General features: G+C 35.0%; 1 protein-coding gene across 3 annotated transcripts in view; it reads right to left on the bottom strand.

Annotated features, from left to right (window-relative positions):
• The window catches only part of ROCK1 (Rho associated coiled-coil containing protein kinase 1), a 147,470-nt gene that overhangs the window by 47,593 nt on the left and 82,561 nt on the right, over window positions 1-17,316 (bottom strand). For 2 of the 3 annotated variants that reach the window (XM_067699555.1, XM_067699557.1), the window contains 5 exons: window positions 15,804-15,963; window positions 11,041-11,101; window positions 7,383-7,471; window positions 5,260-5,308; window positions 649-784 (listed from right to left, as the gene is read on the bottom strand). In XM_067699555.1, the coding sequence (XP_067555656.1) occupies window positions 649-784; window positions 5,260-5,308; window positions 7,383-7,471; window positions 11,041-11,101; window positions 15,804-15,963 (495 nt within the window). The remainder of the gene's footprint in view (window positions 1-648; window positions 785-5,259; window positions 5,309-7,382; window positions 7,472-11,040; window positions 11,102-15,803; window positions 15,964-17,316) is intronic. The other variant, XM_067699556.1, reaches the window with a different exon arrangement.

Below are 17,316 nucleotides of genomic sequence, written 5' to 3'. Positions count from 1 at the left end.
AACCACTGCGCCACCAGGGAAGCCCAAGAGATACTTTATTCTTTTATAAAATGCATAGTATTCTACCATATATACTAAAATTTATTATACCACTGATTACATTTACATTGTTTATAATTTTTGCCATTTTAAACAATTCTAAAATGAATAGCTTTGTTTCTGTATCAGTATACATGTGCACAAGTATATGTGAAATAAATTTCTAGAAGTGAAATCACTGGATCAAAGGATGTAGAAAGCTATTTTAAATTTGTAACACTAATATCAAAAATTCTAGTCTTGTTGTTCTAAAATATGGCTACTTGTTAGAAGTGCCTAGAGAGCTTATTAAAAATACCAATGCCCAGTCTACACGTCTAGATCAATTAAATTAGAATTTCTGAAGTTTAGGCATTAGTTTTCTTTGAAGTTTCCCAAGAAATTCCAATATACACCCAAGGATAAAAATCAGTACTCTAGCTAAAACATTACTACTGAATCTAATATGTTATAAATAAATTTTGGGACATGGGTATTTAGCTCATGAGGTGTCTTAGGACCGTGGCTTCAAAAATATATAACAGGCACTAAATTTAAAACAACCTCAAGACGAAGACCTCAAGATAGTGTTAGAAATTCCAGTGTTTTTCAAAGGAAGTAACAATTTACCTTCATTTTCTACATTCCTCCTCTTCTCATTTTCCTGTTCTGCTTTTCTTTGGTACTCATTAATTCTATGCTGTAGCAACATTTTCTCCTTCTCAATCTGAGACACTGTAGATTCTAGGTTTCTTCTTTGATTCCCCTAAATTATGAGAACAGTTACCACTACAATTAATACTCCTCATTTATTCAAGGGAATACTCTGTTCTTTTTTTAAAAAGTACACAATTACTTAAGATAGATATTTTGGTTTCAAAATCAGATAATACTTCCTAACAACAACAACTTTCTAATAGTAGAATTAGCTTGCCTTAGAAGAAAACAGTGAGAATCCCCTTATTTTAACTAGACATACAAAATTTTCAAAGATTTAAAAAAAATCCTTGCGTATAAAAAACCCTATGAATCTTGTCAGACTGAAGGTCGAACACATTGTATTCAAACACATTAAGATGAACACACTGTATTATATTACCAATATTTTGGTTTATTTACAATCCTAAAGTTTAAGACATGAAATATAAAAGGAATCAGATAACTACATATTTGATAATTAAATGGTGCAAAACTCAAATGATACCAAAGGTTACAGTGTTTATAATAAGTTCACCAGTCCCTGTATGAGGTCTCCCTTAATCCCCTCCCAATCTCTGTAACAACTTACCTTTCTTAAGATGTTCTATGTATGTACCTACTAATGCATATTAAAGAGTAATGAAAGAAATATTTATTTTAGAAAATGAAACTAAGGGGAGGGGAGGGTTAAAGAAAAAAAATACTCCAAATTCCACAACTTAAAAAAATTTATCTTCTGTTTCTGAGTTACCACTATCAGCATATTCTGCTTTTGATGCTTCATTTTTATCTTTAAGACTCCACGCTGGACAAACCTCCTTTACAGTGCGTGCTTTTCTGGGCTTTTCCATTTTTAAGTGAAATCCATCTTTTAAGTAAGATGATGTCAGAGAAATTTAGTAAAATTTGACAGAGATCATCCAAAATCTTTCCAATTGTAAGATTTTATCATTCTTTTATTTTTTCATTTTTAAATTTTGAAATTTAAAATTCTACATTTCAGAAGTTTCAAAGACAGTACATGTACCCTACCAGTCAGTTTCCCCTAATAGTTACATTATTAACAATGGTACAATAACAAAATTAGGAAATTGATATTGGTATAAAGCATACATGTGTAGTTCGATGTCATTTTATCTCATGTGTAGATGCATGTAACCACCACCACAATCAAGACACAGAACTGTTCCATCAGCACAATGACCTCCTTCCAGCCACTACTTATAGCCACATGCATCCCTCACTTCTCCCACCACCTATATCCCTGGCAACCAACAGGAGGTCCTCCATCTGTATAATTTTGCCATTTTGAAAATGTTATATTAATGGAATCATACACTGTGGACCTTTTGAGATTAGCTTTTTACATTCAACAAAATATCCTTGAGATCCATCCAAGTTGCTGTGTATAACAACAGTTCATTTTTCCAGTCTACAGATCTTCATCCTCTTATCAGGGTCTTTCACAGAGCAAGTTTTGATGAAGTCCAATTTATTGAATTTTTTTCTTTATATGGATCATAATTGTGGTGTAATGTGTAACTCTTCACCGAGTTGCAGGTCCCAAGGACTTTCCCCTATTTTTTCCCTAGAAGTTTTATATTTTTTATGTCCCTGTTTAAATCTATGGTCTGTTTTAAGTTAATGTTTGCATATGATGTGAGACTGAGGTTGAGGTCCATATCTTGGCCTATGAATACCTAATTGCTCCAGCACCACTTGCTAAAAAGACTATCCTTCCTCCACTGAATTGCTTTTGCACCTTGGTCAAAAATCAGCTGGCCATGATTGAGGGATACTGATCCATAGTTTTCTTTGTAGTACTGTCTTTGCTAGACTCTGGTATCTTGGTAATTCTAGCCTCATAAAATTCACTGGGGAATGTTCCCTTCTTTTATATTTTCTAGAAGAGAGAGTGTAGAATTGGTGTTAATTCTTCTTAAAACACTTGATAGGGACTTCCCTGGCGGTCCAGTGGTTAAGACTTCCCCTTCCAATGCAGGGGGTGCGGGGTTCGATCCCTGGTCAGGGAGCTAAGATCCCACATGCCTTGGGGCCAAAAAACAAAAACATAAAACACAAGCAATATTTTAACAAATTCAATAAAGACTTTAAAAATGGTCCACATCACAAAAAAAAAATCTTAAAAAAACACTGGGTAGAATTCTCTAGTAAAACCATCTGTCCTGAAGATTAATTTTTGGAGGAGCTTTTAAATTATGAATTCACTTTAATAGTTATATAGGACTATTCAAATAATGTATTTCACATTGTGTGAGTTGTGGCAGTTTGTATTTTTGGAGGAATTAGTCCATTTCACCTAAATATTACACTTACTCGTTTGGAACTGTTTATAGTATTTCCTTAAGAATTTTTTTTTTTTTTTTTTATCTGTAGAGTCTGTAGGAATATGCTCTGTTTTATTCCTGATACTGATCATTTGTGTCCTTTCTTTCCTTTGACAATCTTGCTAGAGGACTGTCAATTTTGTTGATCTTTCCAAGCAGCTGGGTTTTTATTATCACTGATTTTCTCTATTATTTTTCTGTTTTCAATTCCACTGACTTCTGCTCTTTATTTTTCCTTCCTTCTCCTTGCTTTGGGTTTATTTTGCTCTTCTTTTTCTAGGTTCCTGAGGTAGGAGCTTAGATAACTGATTTGAGACTTCTCGTCTTTTCTAATGTAAACATTTAGTGTATACATTTCCCTTAGAGCACTATGTTAGCTGCATCCCACAAATTTTGATGTATTATTTTCATTTTCATTGTTCAAATATTTTTATTTATTTATTTTTGCCGTACGCGGGCCTCTCACTGTTGTGGCCTCTCCTGTTGCGGAGCACAGGCTCCGGACACGCAGGCACAGTGGCCATGGCTCACAGGCCTCGCCGCTCCGCGGCATGTGGGATCTTCCCGGACCGGGACACGAACCCGTGTCCCCTGCATCGGCAGGCGGACTCTCAACCACTGCGCCACCAGGGAAGCCCTCAAATATTTTTAAAAGATGAAGATCCATAACTTTGAAAAATAACTTTATGAGATATAATTAACATTCCAATGTATTTTTTCATTCCCCTTGAGACTCTTTGACCTATAGATTATTTAGAACTGTGTTGTTTAGTTTCCACGTGTTTGTAGATTTGCCTGATACTTTTCTGTTATTCATTCTGGTTTGGTCACAGTTTGGTCAGAGAACACACTCTGTATGATTTTAATTCTTTGAATTCTTTGAAATCTGGAGAAGTTTGCTTAGAAAAACATGTGTCGAAAAACATGTGTCCTTTGCTGTTGCTGCGTGGAGGGGTCTCTACAAATGTTGAATAGATCCTATTGGCTGATGGTGTGGCTGAGTTCTCCTATATGTTTGCTGATCCTCTGTCTAGAGAGTGGCATTTAAAAAGTCTCCAACAGTAATCGCAGATTTGTCTACTTCTCCTTTCAGTTTTATCAGCTTTTGCTTCACATATTTTGTAGCTCTTCTGTTTGATGAATACAAATTTAGGAATGTTATGTCTTCTCAGAGGATTGACATTTTTGTCATTCTGCAATGTCCCTCTGCCCCTGGTAATTTTCTTTGTCCTAAAGTCTACTTCACCTGATATCAATATTGCCATTGCTGCCTTCTTTTTGCTAATGCTTACATGATGTATTTTTCCATCTTCTTACTTTTAACTTGGCTATATTGTTACATTTGAAGAGAGTTTCTGCTGGACAGCATACAGGTAGGTAATTTTAAAAAAGCTACTCTGACAATCTATCTTAATTGATGTTGCATTTAATTTACATTTAATATAATTACTGATATGTTAGAATTAAGCCTCCCATTTTGTTTTGTCCCATGTTTTCCTTCTTGTCTTTCTGTAGGTTACTTGAACATTTTTTGGAATTCTATTTGATTTACTAGTGTTTTTAAGTGTATCTCTTTGTATAATTTTTATCAGTGGCTGCTCTAGGTACTACATTATATTACTAGTGTTGGCATATTACCAGTTTGATTAAAGTGTAAAACCTTACCTCCCTTTATACCCATTTATAATTGTCTTAAAAATTTCTTCTATATACATGGAGAACCACATTAGACAATGCCGTAATTTCTGCTTCAACTGTAACATAAAAAAACTTAAGAGGAGAAGGAGAGTGTAGTGTGTTTACCCATATTCTAGAACCATGTTGAAATTTTAGTACATAAATTTCAGTTCAGTGGTTCTTAATAGTTGAAAGGTGAGAAAGGAGCAACAGATCAAAAATTGAATCTGGAACTGTAGCAGAAAGAGACAGACATATTCAACTATTAAGAACCACTGAACTGAAATTTATGTACTACAATTTCAACATGGTTCTAGAATAAAACCACACAAAAGAAACTAAAGTATAATCTAATTTCACTTAAACCTGCAGCTCCAAAGTGAGGCTTTCATCATAATTCTTTGGTCCTGTTCTGTATTGCAACCTATAAAGTTCAAATATAATTTTCTCAGAAAACAATCTGAAAGAGGGAAAAAGTCTCAAAAAGGAAAACTTCTGATAAGAAAACAAAAAGTACCTCTTCATCCAATTCTTTCATTATCTTGTCGAGTTTTATGTTTGAAGTTCTGTAAAAGCAAAAGCAATATAGATTATAGATATATTTACTTTTTATAGTTTGGGGTGAAACACCACATTCCTTACTTTTCCATTTAGCTAAGATTTCTTAACCTTTCTTGTGTGTACTGTGGATCCCTTTGGCAGTCAGTCTGGTGAAGCCTATGGCATTTTCTCAGAATAATATTTTAAAAGCATAAAATAAAATACATAGGATTAAAAGAAACCAAAATTATACTGAAATACAGTCATAACCTTTTTAAAAAAAAGTATGATTCACTAATATATGCATTTTATTAATATATTAAATAAGATCTAGCAGCAGTAATCTTAAAGTAGTAATGAGCATAAACGGTATTTAGAGATAAATAACAACTGCATTCTAAGATAATATTTGTGATTTCTATCGGTAATAAAAAATTCACAGCTACTGCTAATAACTGTGGATTATTCACTGTGTTCATAATTAAAGAAAATGCTGAATTTCAGCTAAAGGTTACAGAAAAGATTCACTTCTGTCACCCAAGTTTAAGGACCTTGAATTCCATCCATGGATGCTTTAGGAGAGGTCTATGGATTCTAGATTAAGGATCCCTGAATTCCCTCATGCAATACTTGCTACTTCACAAAGATTAACCATTTAACCTTTAATATAAGAGTAAGTAAATGAAGGGAAAGGTGGCATATATAAAGCAGTAAATGCACCACTTGGCAACTTGGGCAAAAATCTGAGATAAACTGAAAGTGTATTATTATCTCCATCACAATTCATTTTGGGGGCTCTAAACCTATTTCTGAGCTTCAAATCTGTACATGCAACGTTTCACATGGATGTCTTACCAAATAGCTCATTCAGCATGTCCAAAGCTAAATGAATTCCCTCTGCCCGGCGACCCCTCCCACAATACCAATCTGCTTCTCTTCTCCTGTCCCAAGTAAAGCACTCCGCCTGGGAATCCTCCTTGACTCATCTTCCTGCCTCATTCTCATTTAGGTGAATAAATGTCAAATGCTGTGTAATTAACCAGGGAGTTCTTTTTTAAAAGCAAATTTGATCTTTTGTTTTACTTTTAAGTTTAATAACTTTTAATGTTTTTTCATCACCCTTAGGATAAATCCCAAATTTCTTAGCTTTTCAAAGACAGAGTGTTTTAAGATCTAGACTCTGTCGACCTTCCCAGTTTCATCTCAGGCCACCCCCCCACCACACACACACCCATTTTCGTATGATTATTGGCCACTTTGGCCACTCTTATTTCCTCCTTAAATTGATCCCTACCACCACCACTACCACTAATTTGTCATTTGCCTTTTAATTTTAATAGAAACTGCTCAACATTTATGTAATAATATCTATCCATTTCCTCTCCTTATTTCTATGTTTTATACCTAGAAATTCCTTCCAAATACTGGGCTCAGTTAATTATTTCCTTAAAGTGCTTTTCTAAAAAAAGCTTATATTAGATGCTTAACTATTTAATCTATAAGGAACTGTAGGTAGTGATCAGTTTACTTGTTTCCTCTCCCCCACTCACAAAATTGCCAATTTTCTCAATTCCATTTTTTTGAATACTTAATCTGTTACCTGTTTTTCATTTATTCAATACTATCTACTAACAATATAATAAAGTGTTCTTGTTTGTAATTAATAAGTAACTAAGCATTATTCTAGGTTATTTTAAATTATCTTGATCATTTTATATTTTCATAAATATATATGCTCTTATTAAATTTAGACTCATAGGAAAAAAATTCTGAAAAAAATACTGCTATAGCGAATCATAGTGGAAATTAAAAGTGTCTGCACCAAAAATTTAGTGAATTTTAATCTTCAAAAACAGCTACACTTTAGAACGCATCTTATTTAATGTAAACTAATTTTCCCTTTCTGTCAGCTAATTAAAATGTGAGACAAAATCAATAAACCAGGCATTAAGTGAATATTCTTCACTGAATGTATATCAATAGCAATCTTTACATCTCTACCTTACTTCCATCTACTTTCAAGGGTTTATAGAGTACAAGTTTTAATATCAGCATTTGCTATACAACTTTTAATGTGAAAAACATAAAGTATATTCTCACCTGCACTTCTGCTCCATTTCATCTTTTAACTGCATTTCATTATGCAACTGTTCTTCCAGCTTATAAATTGTTTTTTGCAAATTTTCCTGCTTTAATTAAAAAGAACAAAAACTTATTCTAGTAAGAATATTCATAGAGAATTTTAAAATAGCAAGTTTATATTACCATTTTATACCTGTTTACAAGGAGTTATCTGATCCAATCTTACCTTTTTCCTTTCTATCTGAAATTTTTATTATTAATTTTTTTTTTTTTTGTGGTACGCGGGCCTCTCACTGTTGTGGCCTCTCCCGTCGCGGAGCACAGGCTCCGGATGCGCAGGCTCAGCGGCCATGGCTCACGGGCCCAGCATGTGGGATCTTCCCAGACGGGGGCACGAACCCATGTCCCCTGCATCGGCAGGCGGACTCTCAACCACTGCGCCACCAGGGAAGCCCTTTATTATTAATTTAACAAGCATTTTTTTCCAACACCTACTAATATGTCAGGTGCTGTGGTAGGCATTAGTAACACAAAAATTAAAAAGATTTGGTCCCCGTTCTCATAAAGCTAATAGTTCGATAGTGGGGCACAGGGGAATAGGAGGGTGAAAAGAACCTACAATAACCCAGACATATACACAAAATATTATAATACAATGTGGTAGGTACTAATAAAATTATACATAAGGTGTACTGAAGAAGAGAAGAGGTCACATCTAATTCTGCCTTGAAGATGGAATGTTTGAGATGAGACCTATAAGAGAGGTATTTACCAAGCAGAGGAAGTGAAAGAAGGAATGCATTTTAGCTAAAATGAATGAGTCCAAAAGTAAAGAGAAAGAAAATATGATTGAATAATGGGAAGAAATCAAGTCTAGGCAGAGCAAAGAACATAACAGGGAGAACGAATCACATAAAATCTGAAAGGGCAAGTGGGACTATGATCCTTGTATGCAGAAAAGGAGTTGGGCACTTTAACCTATAAACACTTTAAAAGGGGAAATGACAGAGTATTGGCATTTTAGAAACATCACTTCGGTAATAAGGTGAATAGGTTAGAGAGCAGAGAAATTCTAGACTAAACAACCAATTAATAGACAGTTCAGGCAAAAAGAGTATTTAGGTGTGATATAAGGCAGAAGCTGTAGAAATGAAGAGGAAATGGATAACTGTGTCAGTCAAAAGGCAGAATTTATAACCCAGCAACTGATTAGAAATAAGAACAGAGTAGCATTACAAAAGATGGGTGACACAAAAAGAACTGCTGGTGAGGGGATGGAGAGAGGAGAAGTGTGAGTTAGGCTTTGGCCTAGGTTGAAGGGTCTGAAAGATGTGCAGGAAGAGAAGTCCAGTCAGAGAGGGAGAAAAGATTCGGGTATGTTGTTCAGAGGAGCAAGCTAGACACACATGAGATTAACTACAGATAATGAGCAGAGAGCCAAGATCAGAACTATCTTGAGAAACACTTAATAATTATGGGGTTGGGGGGAGAGAGAAAGGGAGGAGATCCTGCAAAGAGGACTGAAAATAAAATCCAGAGGTAGAAAGAGAAAAAGAAGGAAATAATGAGAACATGAAGGTTCTTAAAGTTCCAAGGAGGAAGGACTGGTCAGTGTCAAATGCAGCAAAAAGAAAAATAAGATACGGAATGAAAAATATTCATCATATTTGGCAACTGCAAAGTTGTTCACTAGCATCTCTGCTAGAAGGCTTTCAGGGAAGAGTTGAAAATTAAATTAGTTGATTTTTGTACTTAGTTCTAGGTTAACAGAAATAGTAGGCACACAAGCATTTTCTTCTTCCCCTGTGATCTTAACCAGAGCAAAAGATAAAAGCCACTGACAGAAACTTATGGCAGTCACCATTGAACAAGATCAGCCCAAAGAAAACAGGATTCCACTGAATTATTTTTTAAGTCCTAATGTAGCTCTAAACTTACAGGTAAGTAATACAGTCAGAGCGGGGTTATAGCAGCTCCTTATTGTCACCATCTCCAGGTCAAATGTGCTTTAATTTTGAAGATTTTTGAGCCCCTATTAGCTATATAATTTGGCAAATAGCTCTAATGGGATGAGAATTTAAAAGAGAAAAATGGTCATAACAGCTAACCAGTACTCGCATAGTTCATTCCCCTTTTTCTCACTTTCCCTTCCCACCATATGTTCTCTCATGTTTAAGAGTAAATACATGAAGGAGAAAGAAGAATTCTGTCAGCTTTTAAAAATGATTGCTGCCTACACCTCCTCTCAGTTACAAATATGGAGGCTACAGCACACAAAGAGCTCAAAGAATGCTCTGAGGATGGCCAGATAATTATTTCTGGTATATTTAAGAAAAGTCCTGGTTAACCCAAAAGGACCTCCTCAATGTAAGCTAATAAAAAATATTTTAATCCTCTGTCTCATGAACATGAGCTGTTCTAACAATAAAAAGAACTCACGTCTCTAATATTCACTTCCTACAGGAATTCACTTTCCAGTGGTCAAATTAGAAGATGCTCACTGTACTAGTTACTCTCCATTTGCCACCTCTCCCTTCCAGCCTTGAAGACTCATCCTCTGACCTTCTCTGCCTTCAAATTTACAGAGTGCATTGACTGGGCTCTGCTGTCCTATGATTTTAAGCTTCGTTTCAGCATTCAGGAGACACCAGCCGAAAATCAGTTGGGAGAAATGAAATATCCGTTCTCCCCACACTCTTCTTGCCTTACCATGGCTCTGGCAGTGCTCTATGCTCCTCTTTCATGATTCTACACATTCTCTCTGAGCTGTGGTAACAAGATTTGTCTCTCCTTGTCCCTTCAGACTAAGGGAAATGGCTTCCCACTGCTGTCAATCAATGGCTGCTTTAGCTCTCTTTATTTATTGCTCCCCTTGATCCTATGCATAGCACCATTAACAGTCCCTTCATTAAACTCTCTTCATTTAATAAATAAACAAAATGTGGTATATGCATATAACAGAATATATTAAGCCTTAAAAAGGAATGAAATTCTGATACATGCTACAACATGCCTGAGCCTTAAGGACATTAAGAAAAATAAGCCAATCACAAAAAGTCAAATACTGTATGATTTCACTTACATGAGGTACCTAGAATAGTCAAATTCATAGAGACAGAAAGTAAGGATAATAGTTAATAGGGGTTGAAGGGAGAGTGGAATGCAGACTTCAATGGGCACAAAATTTTAGTCTGGGATGAAGAAAAAATTCTGGAGATGATGGTGGTGATGACTGCACAACAACGTGAGGGTGCTTAATGTCATTGAACTGTACACATAAAAATGGTAAAATGGTAAATTTTGTGTTATGTAAATTTTAGTACACACACACACAAAAACTCTCATTTAAATCTTTTGAATGTGCCATCTGTTTCCCTGTCAAGACTCTTACTGATACACTGATTTATCATAAATTCCTAATTCCAAAGACTAAAAAGACCACCTCTGTCAATCTGTGTAGCAATGTATAGTTTACTAACTGCCTCCACATATAATATCCCATTTGATATTCAGGTAAGAAATCAAACGAGAGGAAACAGTAGATAAAAAGTGCTATAAAAATTTAAAATCACTAACTACATTTTCTGAAGCAATGCATATTTACTTAGTATCATGCATACAAAATACATTATCCACAAAACAACTTTTAAAATAATAACAATAAGAAAATACCTACCAAGCTTTTATCCACATTAGAGCTAGTTCTGTTTTCATTAGGATTTGCTGAAGATAAGTATCTAGGAAGAAAATAGTTTTTAAAAGAAAACAAAAAACTCTTTAATATCTAGTAACAACCAGTAACAAATACTATATGCCTATCTTTTGTACTTGGCTCTGCTTTTAAAAATTGAGTGCAGGTTCTTAATTCTTTATTTTAGAAACATAACACAGAAATGATACATATATTAAATAAAACCCCCAGTTAGGTCTGAAGCAGCACTCTGTAATCATATACCTTAATATTCCTGCAGCAAAATATATGAATATTCATACCAAAGAGAATAAATAAAAACCATAAAATAGTCTCAACTTAGTTCAGATTAGGTTTTTGGCCATGAGAGCAGGTTATGGCAGGTTTTGCCACCAAACAAATCACTAAAAAACTTTTAGTTTTTAGAGCTTTTGGATTTAGAATCAGGAATAAAGAATTGTTGACTTCTACAGACATGTGCACAATTCCTCCCCACTGCCCCCAATTATCCTTCAGTCAAGAATGATATTGCTGGGGAGTGCCCTGGCAGTCCAGTGGTTAGGATTCAGCGCTTTCACTGCCGTGGCCCAGGTTCAATCCCTGGTCGGGGAACTGAGGTCCCGTAAGCTGCGCGGCATGGCCACAATGAATGATATTGCTTTTCTGGGCAAAAAAGTTAAGAGTTTTTGTGTAAGTGGTTGAAATAACAGAACCAAAGTTCTGAAGATGTCCTGCTGATCTTCTGTGACTCTAAACCTTGCAGAGTTTGTTGAATTCAATATAAAGTTAGAATTACATACAAATACAAGGTATTAGTGATCTTCAGAGGTCTTCTTTAGACATCTTATCAGATTACCAAACAGATATAAACAGATCATATAAAAATTTTTTCTACACAATCAAATGTTAGGTAAAGGTAAGATACTTCTGCTACTTCCTTTACCATCCTATGACTACCATTATTACTACATCTACATCACCACTACAGTTACCACCTTGGTTAACCAGTAGAGCTCCCTCAAAAAGAGATCAAATAGCTACAGTATACTTCACAGCTGTTATGGGGCAGTTGTTAACACACTAGAAATAATTAATTCATAGTGAAAAACAGAAGATAATCAAGTGTCCTTTAAGTACCATGAAACATATATATAGCAGTGCTCTAAAAGAAACAGCAGGAAAATATGTCATTTCCCATGTTTCTCTTGGAAAATTATTCAGATCAACCACAGAATCAAATATTCAGGAGACAATAACAAGGGCTATGTAGCAGGTTTGTAGAGAAAAGGTCCCATATAACAAATGACAACTCCTAGATATAGTGCAATTTAATTCCATTGACTATAAAGTGCCTCAGAAATTCAGTGTGAGATTCTGCATTATGTGATATAAATAAAAGCATACAGCAACACCAGTAGAATCTGAATTAGATAGATCAGACTATTTGATCTCTGATTTATCTTCTAAATATAATATGCTATATAAGTAAAGTTTATGTTTAGCCTTCTGCAAAGTTAGTAACATAAAGTTCTCTGAATACAGTCCTGGAAATGTAAGGATACCAATGTACACGTCCATTCATTCTTCCACTTCTTATCTTTTTTTTCCTTTCAAGGTTCTTTTTCTTATTATATTGTTGCTTTCATATAGAATCTGGTCATTTAGGTAAACTTTTTATGAAAGAGGTGTTAGATTATTAGGGAATATAGCTAAAAGTTTAAGGCTGTTTTTAAAATGTTTATAACTCAGCTATACGTCAACAGTAAAGATCTCTGTTCTTGTATGTTTGGATTTCAGAAGTAAGAATTTCAGAAGTTTTTAATTTCATGCAATTCAAAATTATACTTACATATTACAGTAAGGGTAATTAATATTTTGCTGATTCTTTCTTTATTAAGAGCAACCATACCTCCAACCAAACATGTAAGAAACAATTACTAAACACTATATTACTCAATAAGGTGGTGATACTTAAGAACAGACTACAATTTCTACTTTTAACAAATTCAGAAATTATTTTGGGATATGAAACACATGAATACAAGGAAAACTCACGGAACATAATCTAGTGTATTACAATGGATAAATAGTACAAAGAATATATATATATATAATGCTTATTTAATTCAAGATTACCTTTGTGCAGAGAAATTAATTACTTTTGTGCAGAAAAAGTAATTAACTGCTGAACTCTATTACAGAAAATCCAGAAACACTGGGGGGTGTTTATATCAACATCGTGAGTGTTTCAGAAACCAAGCCAGAGAATAATTGATAAAAATATAAAATTTAGGGACTTCCCTGGTGGTCCAGTGGGTAAGACTCCGTGCTCCCAATGCAGGGGGCCGGGGTTTGATCCCTGGTCAGGGAACTAGATCCCACATGCATGTTGCAACTAAGAATTCGCATGCCGCAACTAAGAAGCCTGCATGCCACAATGAAGATCCCGCATGCTGCAACTAAGACCCAGTGCAGCCAAAATAAAAAAATGTTTAAAAATTAAAAATATAGGGCTTCCCTGGTGGCGCAGTGGTTGAGAATCTGCCTGCTAATGCAGGGGACACAGGTTCGAGCCCTGGCCTGGGAAGGTCCCACATGCTGCGGAGCAACTGGGTCTGTGAGCCACAATTACTGAGCCTGCGCGTCTGGAGCCTGTGCTCCGCAACAAGAGAGGCTGCCATAGTGAGAGGCCCGCGCACCGCGATGAAGAGTGGCCCCCGCTTGCCACAACTAGAGAAAGCCCTCACACAGAAATGAAGACGCAACACAGCAAAAATAAATAATAAATTAATAAAAAAAAAAATTAAAAAAAAATATATATAATTTTTTTAAAAAGAAGAAAAAAAAAAGAAAGGATGCTGCAGCAAACACACCACTTTGAAGGTTCTCTGTGTATTTCAATATAAAATAGCTCTGGGGCTTCCCTGGTGGCGCAGTGGTTGAGAGTCCACCTGCCGATGCAGGGGACACGGGTTCATGCCCCGGTCCGGGAAGATCCCACATGCCGCGGAGCGGCTGGGCCCATGAGCCATGGCTGCTGAGCCTGTGTGTCCGGAGCCTGTGCTCCGCAACGGGAGAGGCCACAACAGTGAGAGGCCCGCGTGCCGCAAAAAAAGAAAAAAAAAAAAAAAAGCTCCAATGTAATACTCATGGAGTATTAGGGAGGGAAGAAGGATTAAAATATTGCTCTTTTCTAGGGGTCAAAACTCAAGTACTACCTACTTGGTGATACAACAAAAGTATTCTAACATCTAAAGAACAAAATTATTGTCTTACAGTTGGATTATTGGAGAAATTTCATAAAGCAAGACTAAATTGAATTCCTGTTTTCTAAGCTTGAACTGAATTACCCTCATAAAAAGTTTTGACTAAAATAACAAGATGCTTCACTTTAAAAGGTTAGTTATAATAACCTCAAATTTAATCATTACTGCAAGCAATTCAAATATCTAATACCATTCTAATGGAGTATAATTTGATTAGAGATACATATTTTAAAGTAAATTTATCAAGTAGATTTAACACACCCAGTTAATGGTGCATATAGTTCACTTTTATATATTGGTATGGTATTTTGTTTAGAGTTCTGTCGTGTAGTACTTGCCAACCTACATTGTACAACTTATCCATTTCCTCACTAGGATATGAGCATCTCAAAAGAAGATAATTATATCTTATTAATCCTCCTCCCTGCACCTTGGTGCTTAGTATATACCTGACAAAGAGTAGGTTGTCAAACATGTGTGTTGAATGAATGAATGAATGCCCAGCATATGAAAATAATGTTAAATGTTTAACTTGTATCTGAAGTCCATTAGAAAAGACTAAAACTAATATTAGCTCATACTAATGATAAAAGTAACTAACATTGAGTGCTTACTCCATGCAAAGCATTGTTCTAAGTGTTTTACTGTGTTTTGACTTACTTAACCCTTATAACAACCCTGAGACACATATTGTTATTATTATCCCCGTCATCCCTATTTTTGAGGAAATGGAGGCATAAAAAAGATGAAAGTTATTTGCCCAAGGTCACAAGGCCTTACATGATATAAAACATAATTCATTTAGTAGTTTTAGGGAGGAATCACTTAATTTTTGAAGAACTGAAAATTATAGGCCTTTTGTAACATCAATATAGTGATGATAATGCTAGAAAACTGTATGTTGTTCCAAAATGTATTATAAAACCAGAACTCTTCGGATAACACGATTAACCAAAATATCAGTATTAAGAGAATCTCTTGACCTATTAATTGTTGTAACTTGAAGATATATAGGGTAGCATTCAGCAAAGAATTTCTGAAAAACAATACCCTGAGCATGGATGAGTCTGAAAGATATTAAATATGAAATTAGAAATCTAATGCACTGTTGAAAAGTGGCATATTAATATATCTCTTTATATACCATTAAATCTACTTTATTATTTATTATTATTTTTTTTTGCAGTACGCGGGCCTCTCACTGTTGTGGCCTCTCCCGTTGCGGAGCACAGGCTCCGGACGCACAGGCTCAGCGGCCATGGTTCACGGGCCCAGCCGCTCCGCGGCATGTGGGATCTTCCCGGACTGGGGCACGAACCCATGTCCCCTGCATCAGCAGGCGGACTCTCAACCACTGCACCACCAGGGAAGCCCAAATCTACTTTAAATGTTCTTAAAGTGATTTTTAGATATCCCTAAGAAAATAACATGACTACAACAAAGTCAGTACCTACCCCAAATATCAATGTGTAGCATACTTACCTACGATTGCTATAATACGTAAATCCTACAAACGGTAGTTGATTGCCAACAAAAGCTTTAGGTATAGGGAATGTTTCTTCATCTCCTTTATCTTCTTCCAAGTCATCAAAGTTACTTGTGTCAATGTCACTACTTAAATCAGGTACAACTGGCGCTACAGCTAAAAACAGAAACAAAATTGAAGCAATGATTCTGTACCAACTACTAATGACTTCCTACATACAAATAACTTGTGACTCACAAATTCCAAATGGGTTGAACCCTATTTCAGTAAGCTTTATTAGGATTATTAATCAACAGGTATTGATCATTAATTATGTAATTCGTGAACCAATTATCTTCAGAGTCACCTATAATTATCATCTATATCTCCAGTTTAATTTGAATATTACAAGTCAAGTATTATTAAGGTTTTAAAATACATTGTAGTATAAGATGTGCAAAAGCAGTTAGGACTACAGAAAAGACTTTTCAGAAACTACAGCATGACAAATCGCACTCAAAGTTGATTAGTTTCAAATGCAGTATTTTGCTCGTTAATCTGTTCTACAGCAGACTAGAAATCAAAGTTATCTCTTAGTGGTCCTGGGTATAATAATTTGTTACTGAAATATTTTTACTCATCTAAAATCTAGATGATCAGTATTCCCCTCCCCCCGACTCAATATCTCTGTAAGATCAAAGTATTGTTTTTAATTGAAGTTGATTTACAATACTGTGTTAGTTTCAGGTGTATAGCTAAGTGATTCGGTTATATGTATGTGTATACATATATATATGTATATAGACGTGTATTTTTGTTTTTTTCAGATTCCTTTCCATTATAGGTTATTATAAAATACTGAATTAGAGCAAAGTATTTTGAATTATATTTTCAGACTAGTTGCCTTCCCTAAATTAAGTGATTAAGGGACAACTCAGTGAACTATTTATGAAATGGCTATTGGGAAAAGAGAGCAGGGATATAAAACCTTAACACAGAATCTTCAAGAGTTTTAAACTTGATTGGGAGCAAGAACCACACATACTTAATAACATAAAACTGTATGTGGCAATGCAAATCTTCATGACACAGAAGAAAATACCATATGAAACTAGTACTACTAATATCTTCTTTTGGAGCTCAAATACACTATAGAAAGTACACCTAAAAATAAATTTCAGGAAAAAAGTTTTTTAAAGATACAGGAGTATAATAAAACATCACTGAAATTTTATCATCAAAATATTCAATAATTATTTTTGATACAATCATCTCATGTTCCTTTAGAGAAAAAGATAAAGAAGAGTAAACAAACAAAAACTAACTGACCTGATTTTACAATCTTAATTTCCTATATAAAGGAATCATGGTTCTATTGAATCATCTGGGTATTCCAGGCAAGAAATAACTATTGTGCATCTCAGATACAGTGAACTATCAGATAAATTTGGGAATGAAACAACACATTTAACCAAAAGAAGCTGTAGTACTAACAGCGAATGAGAAAAGAGCTTTTCCACCATTTTCTTT

Source organism: Pseudorca crassidens, chromosome 12 (assembly GCF_039906515.1).
Source record: "Pseudorca crassidens isolate mPseCra1 chromosome 12, mPseCra1.hap1, whole genome shotgun sequence".
Classification (NCBI taxonomy): Eukaryota; Metazoa; Chordata; class Mammalia; order Artiodactyla; family Delphinidae; genus Pseudorca; species Pseudorca crassidens.
Note: the sequence above shows the minus strand (reverse complement) of the source record. Positions and strands in the feature narration are given on the sequence as shown.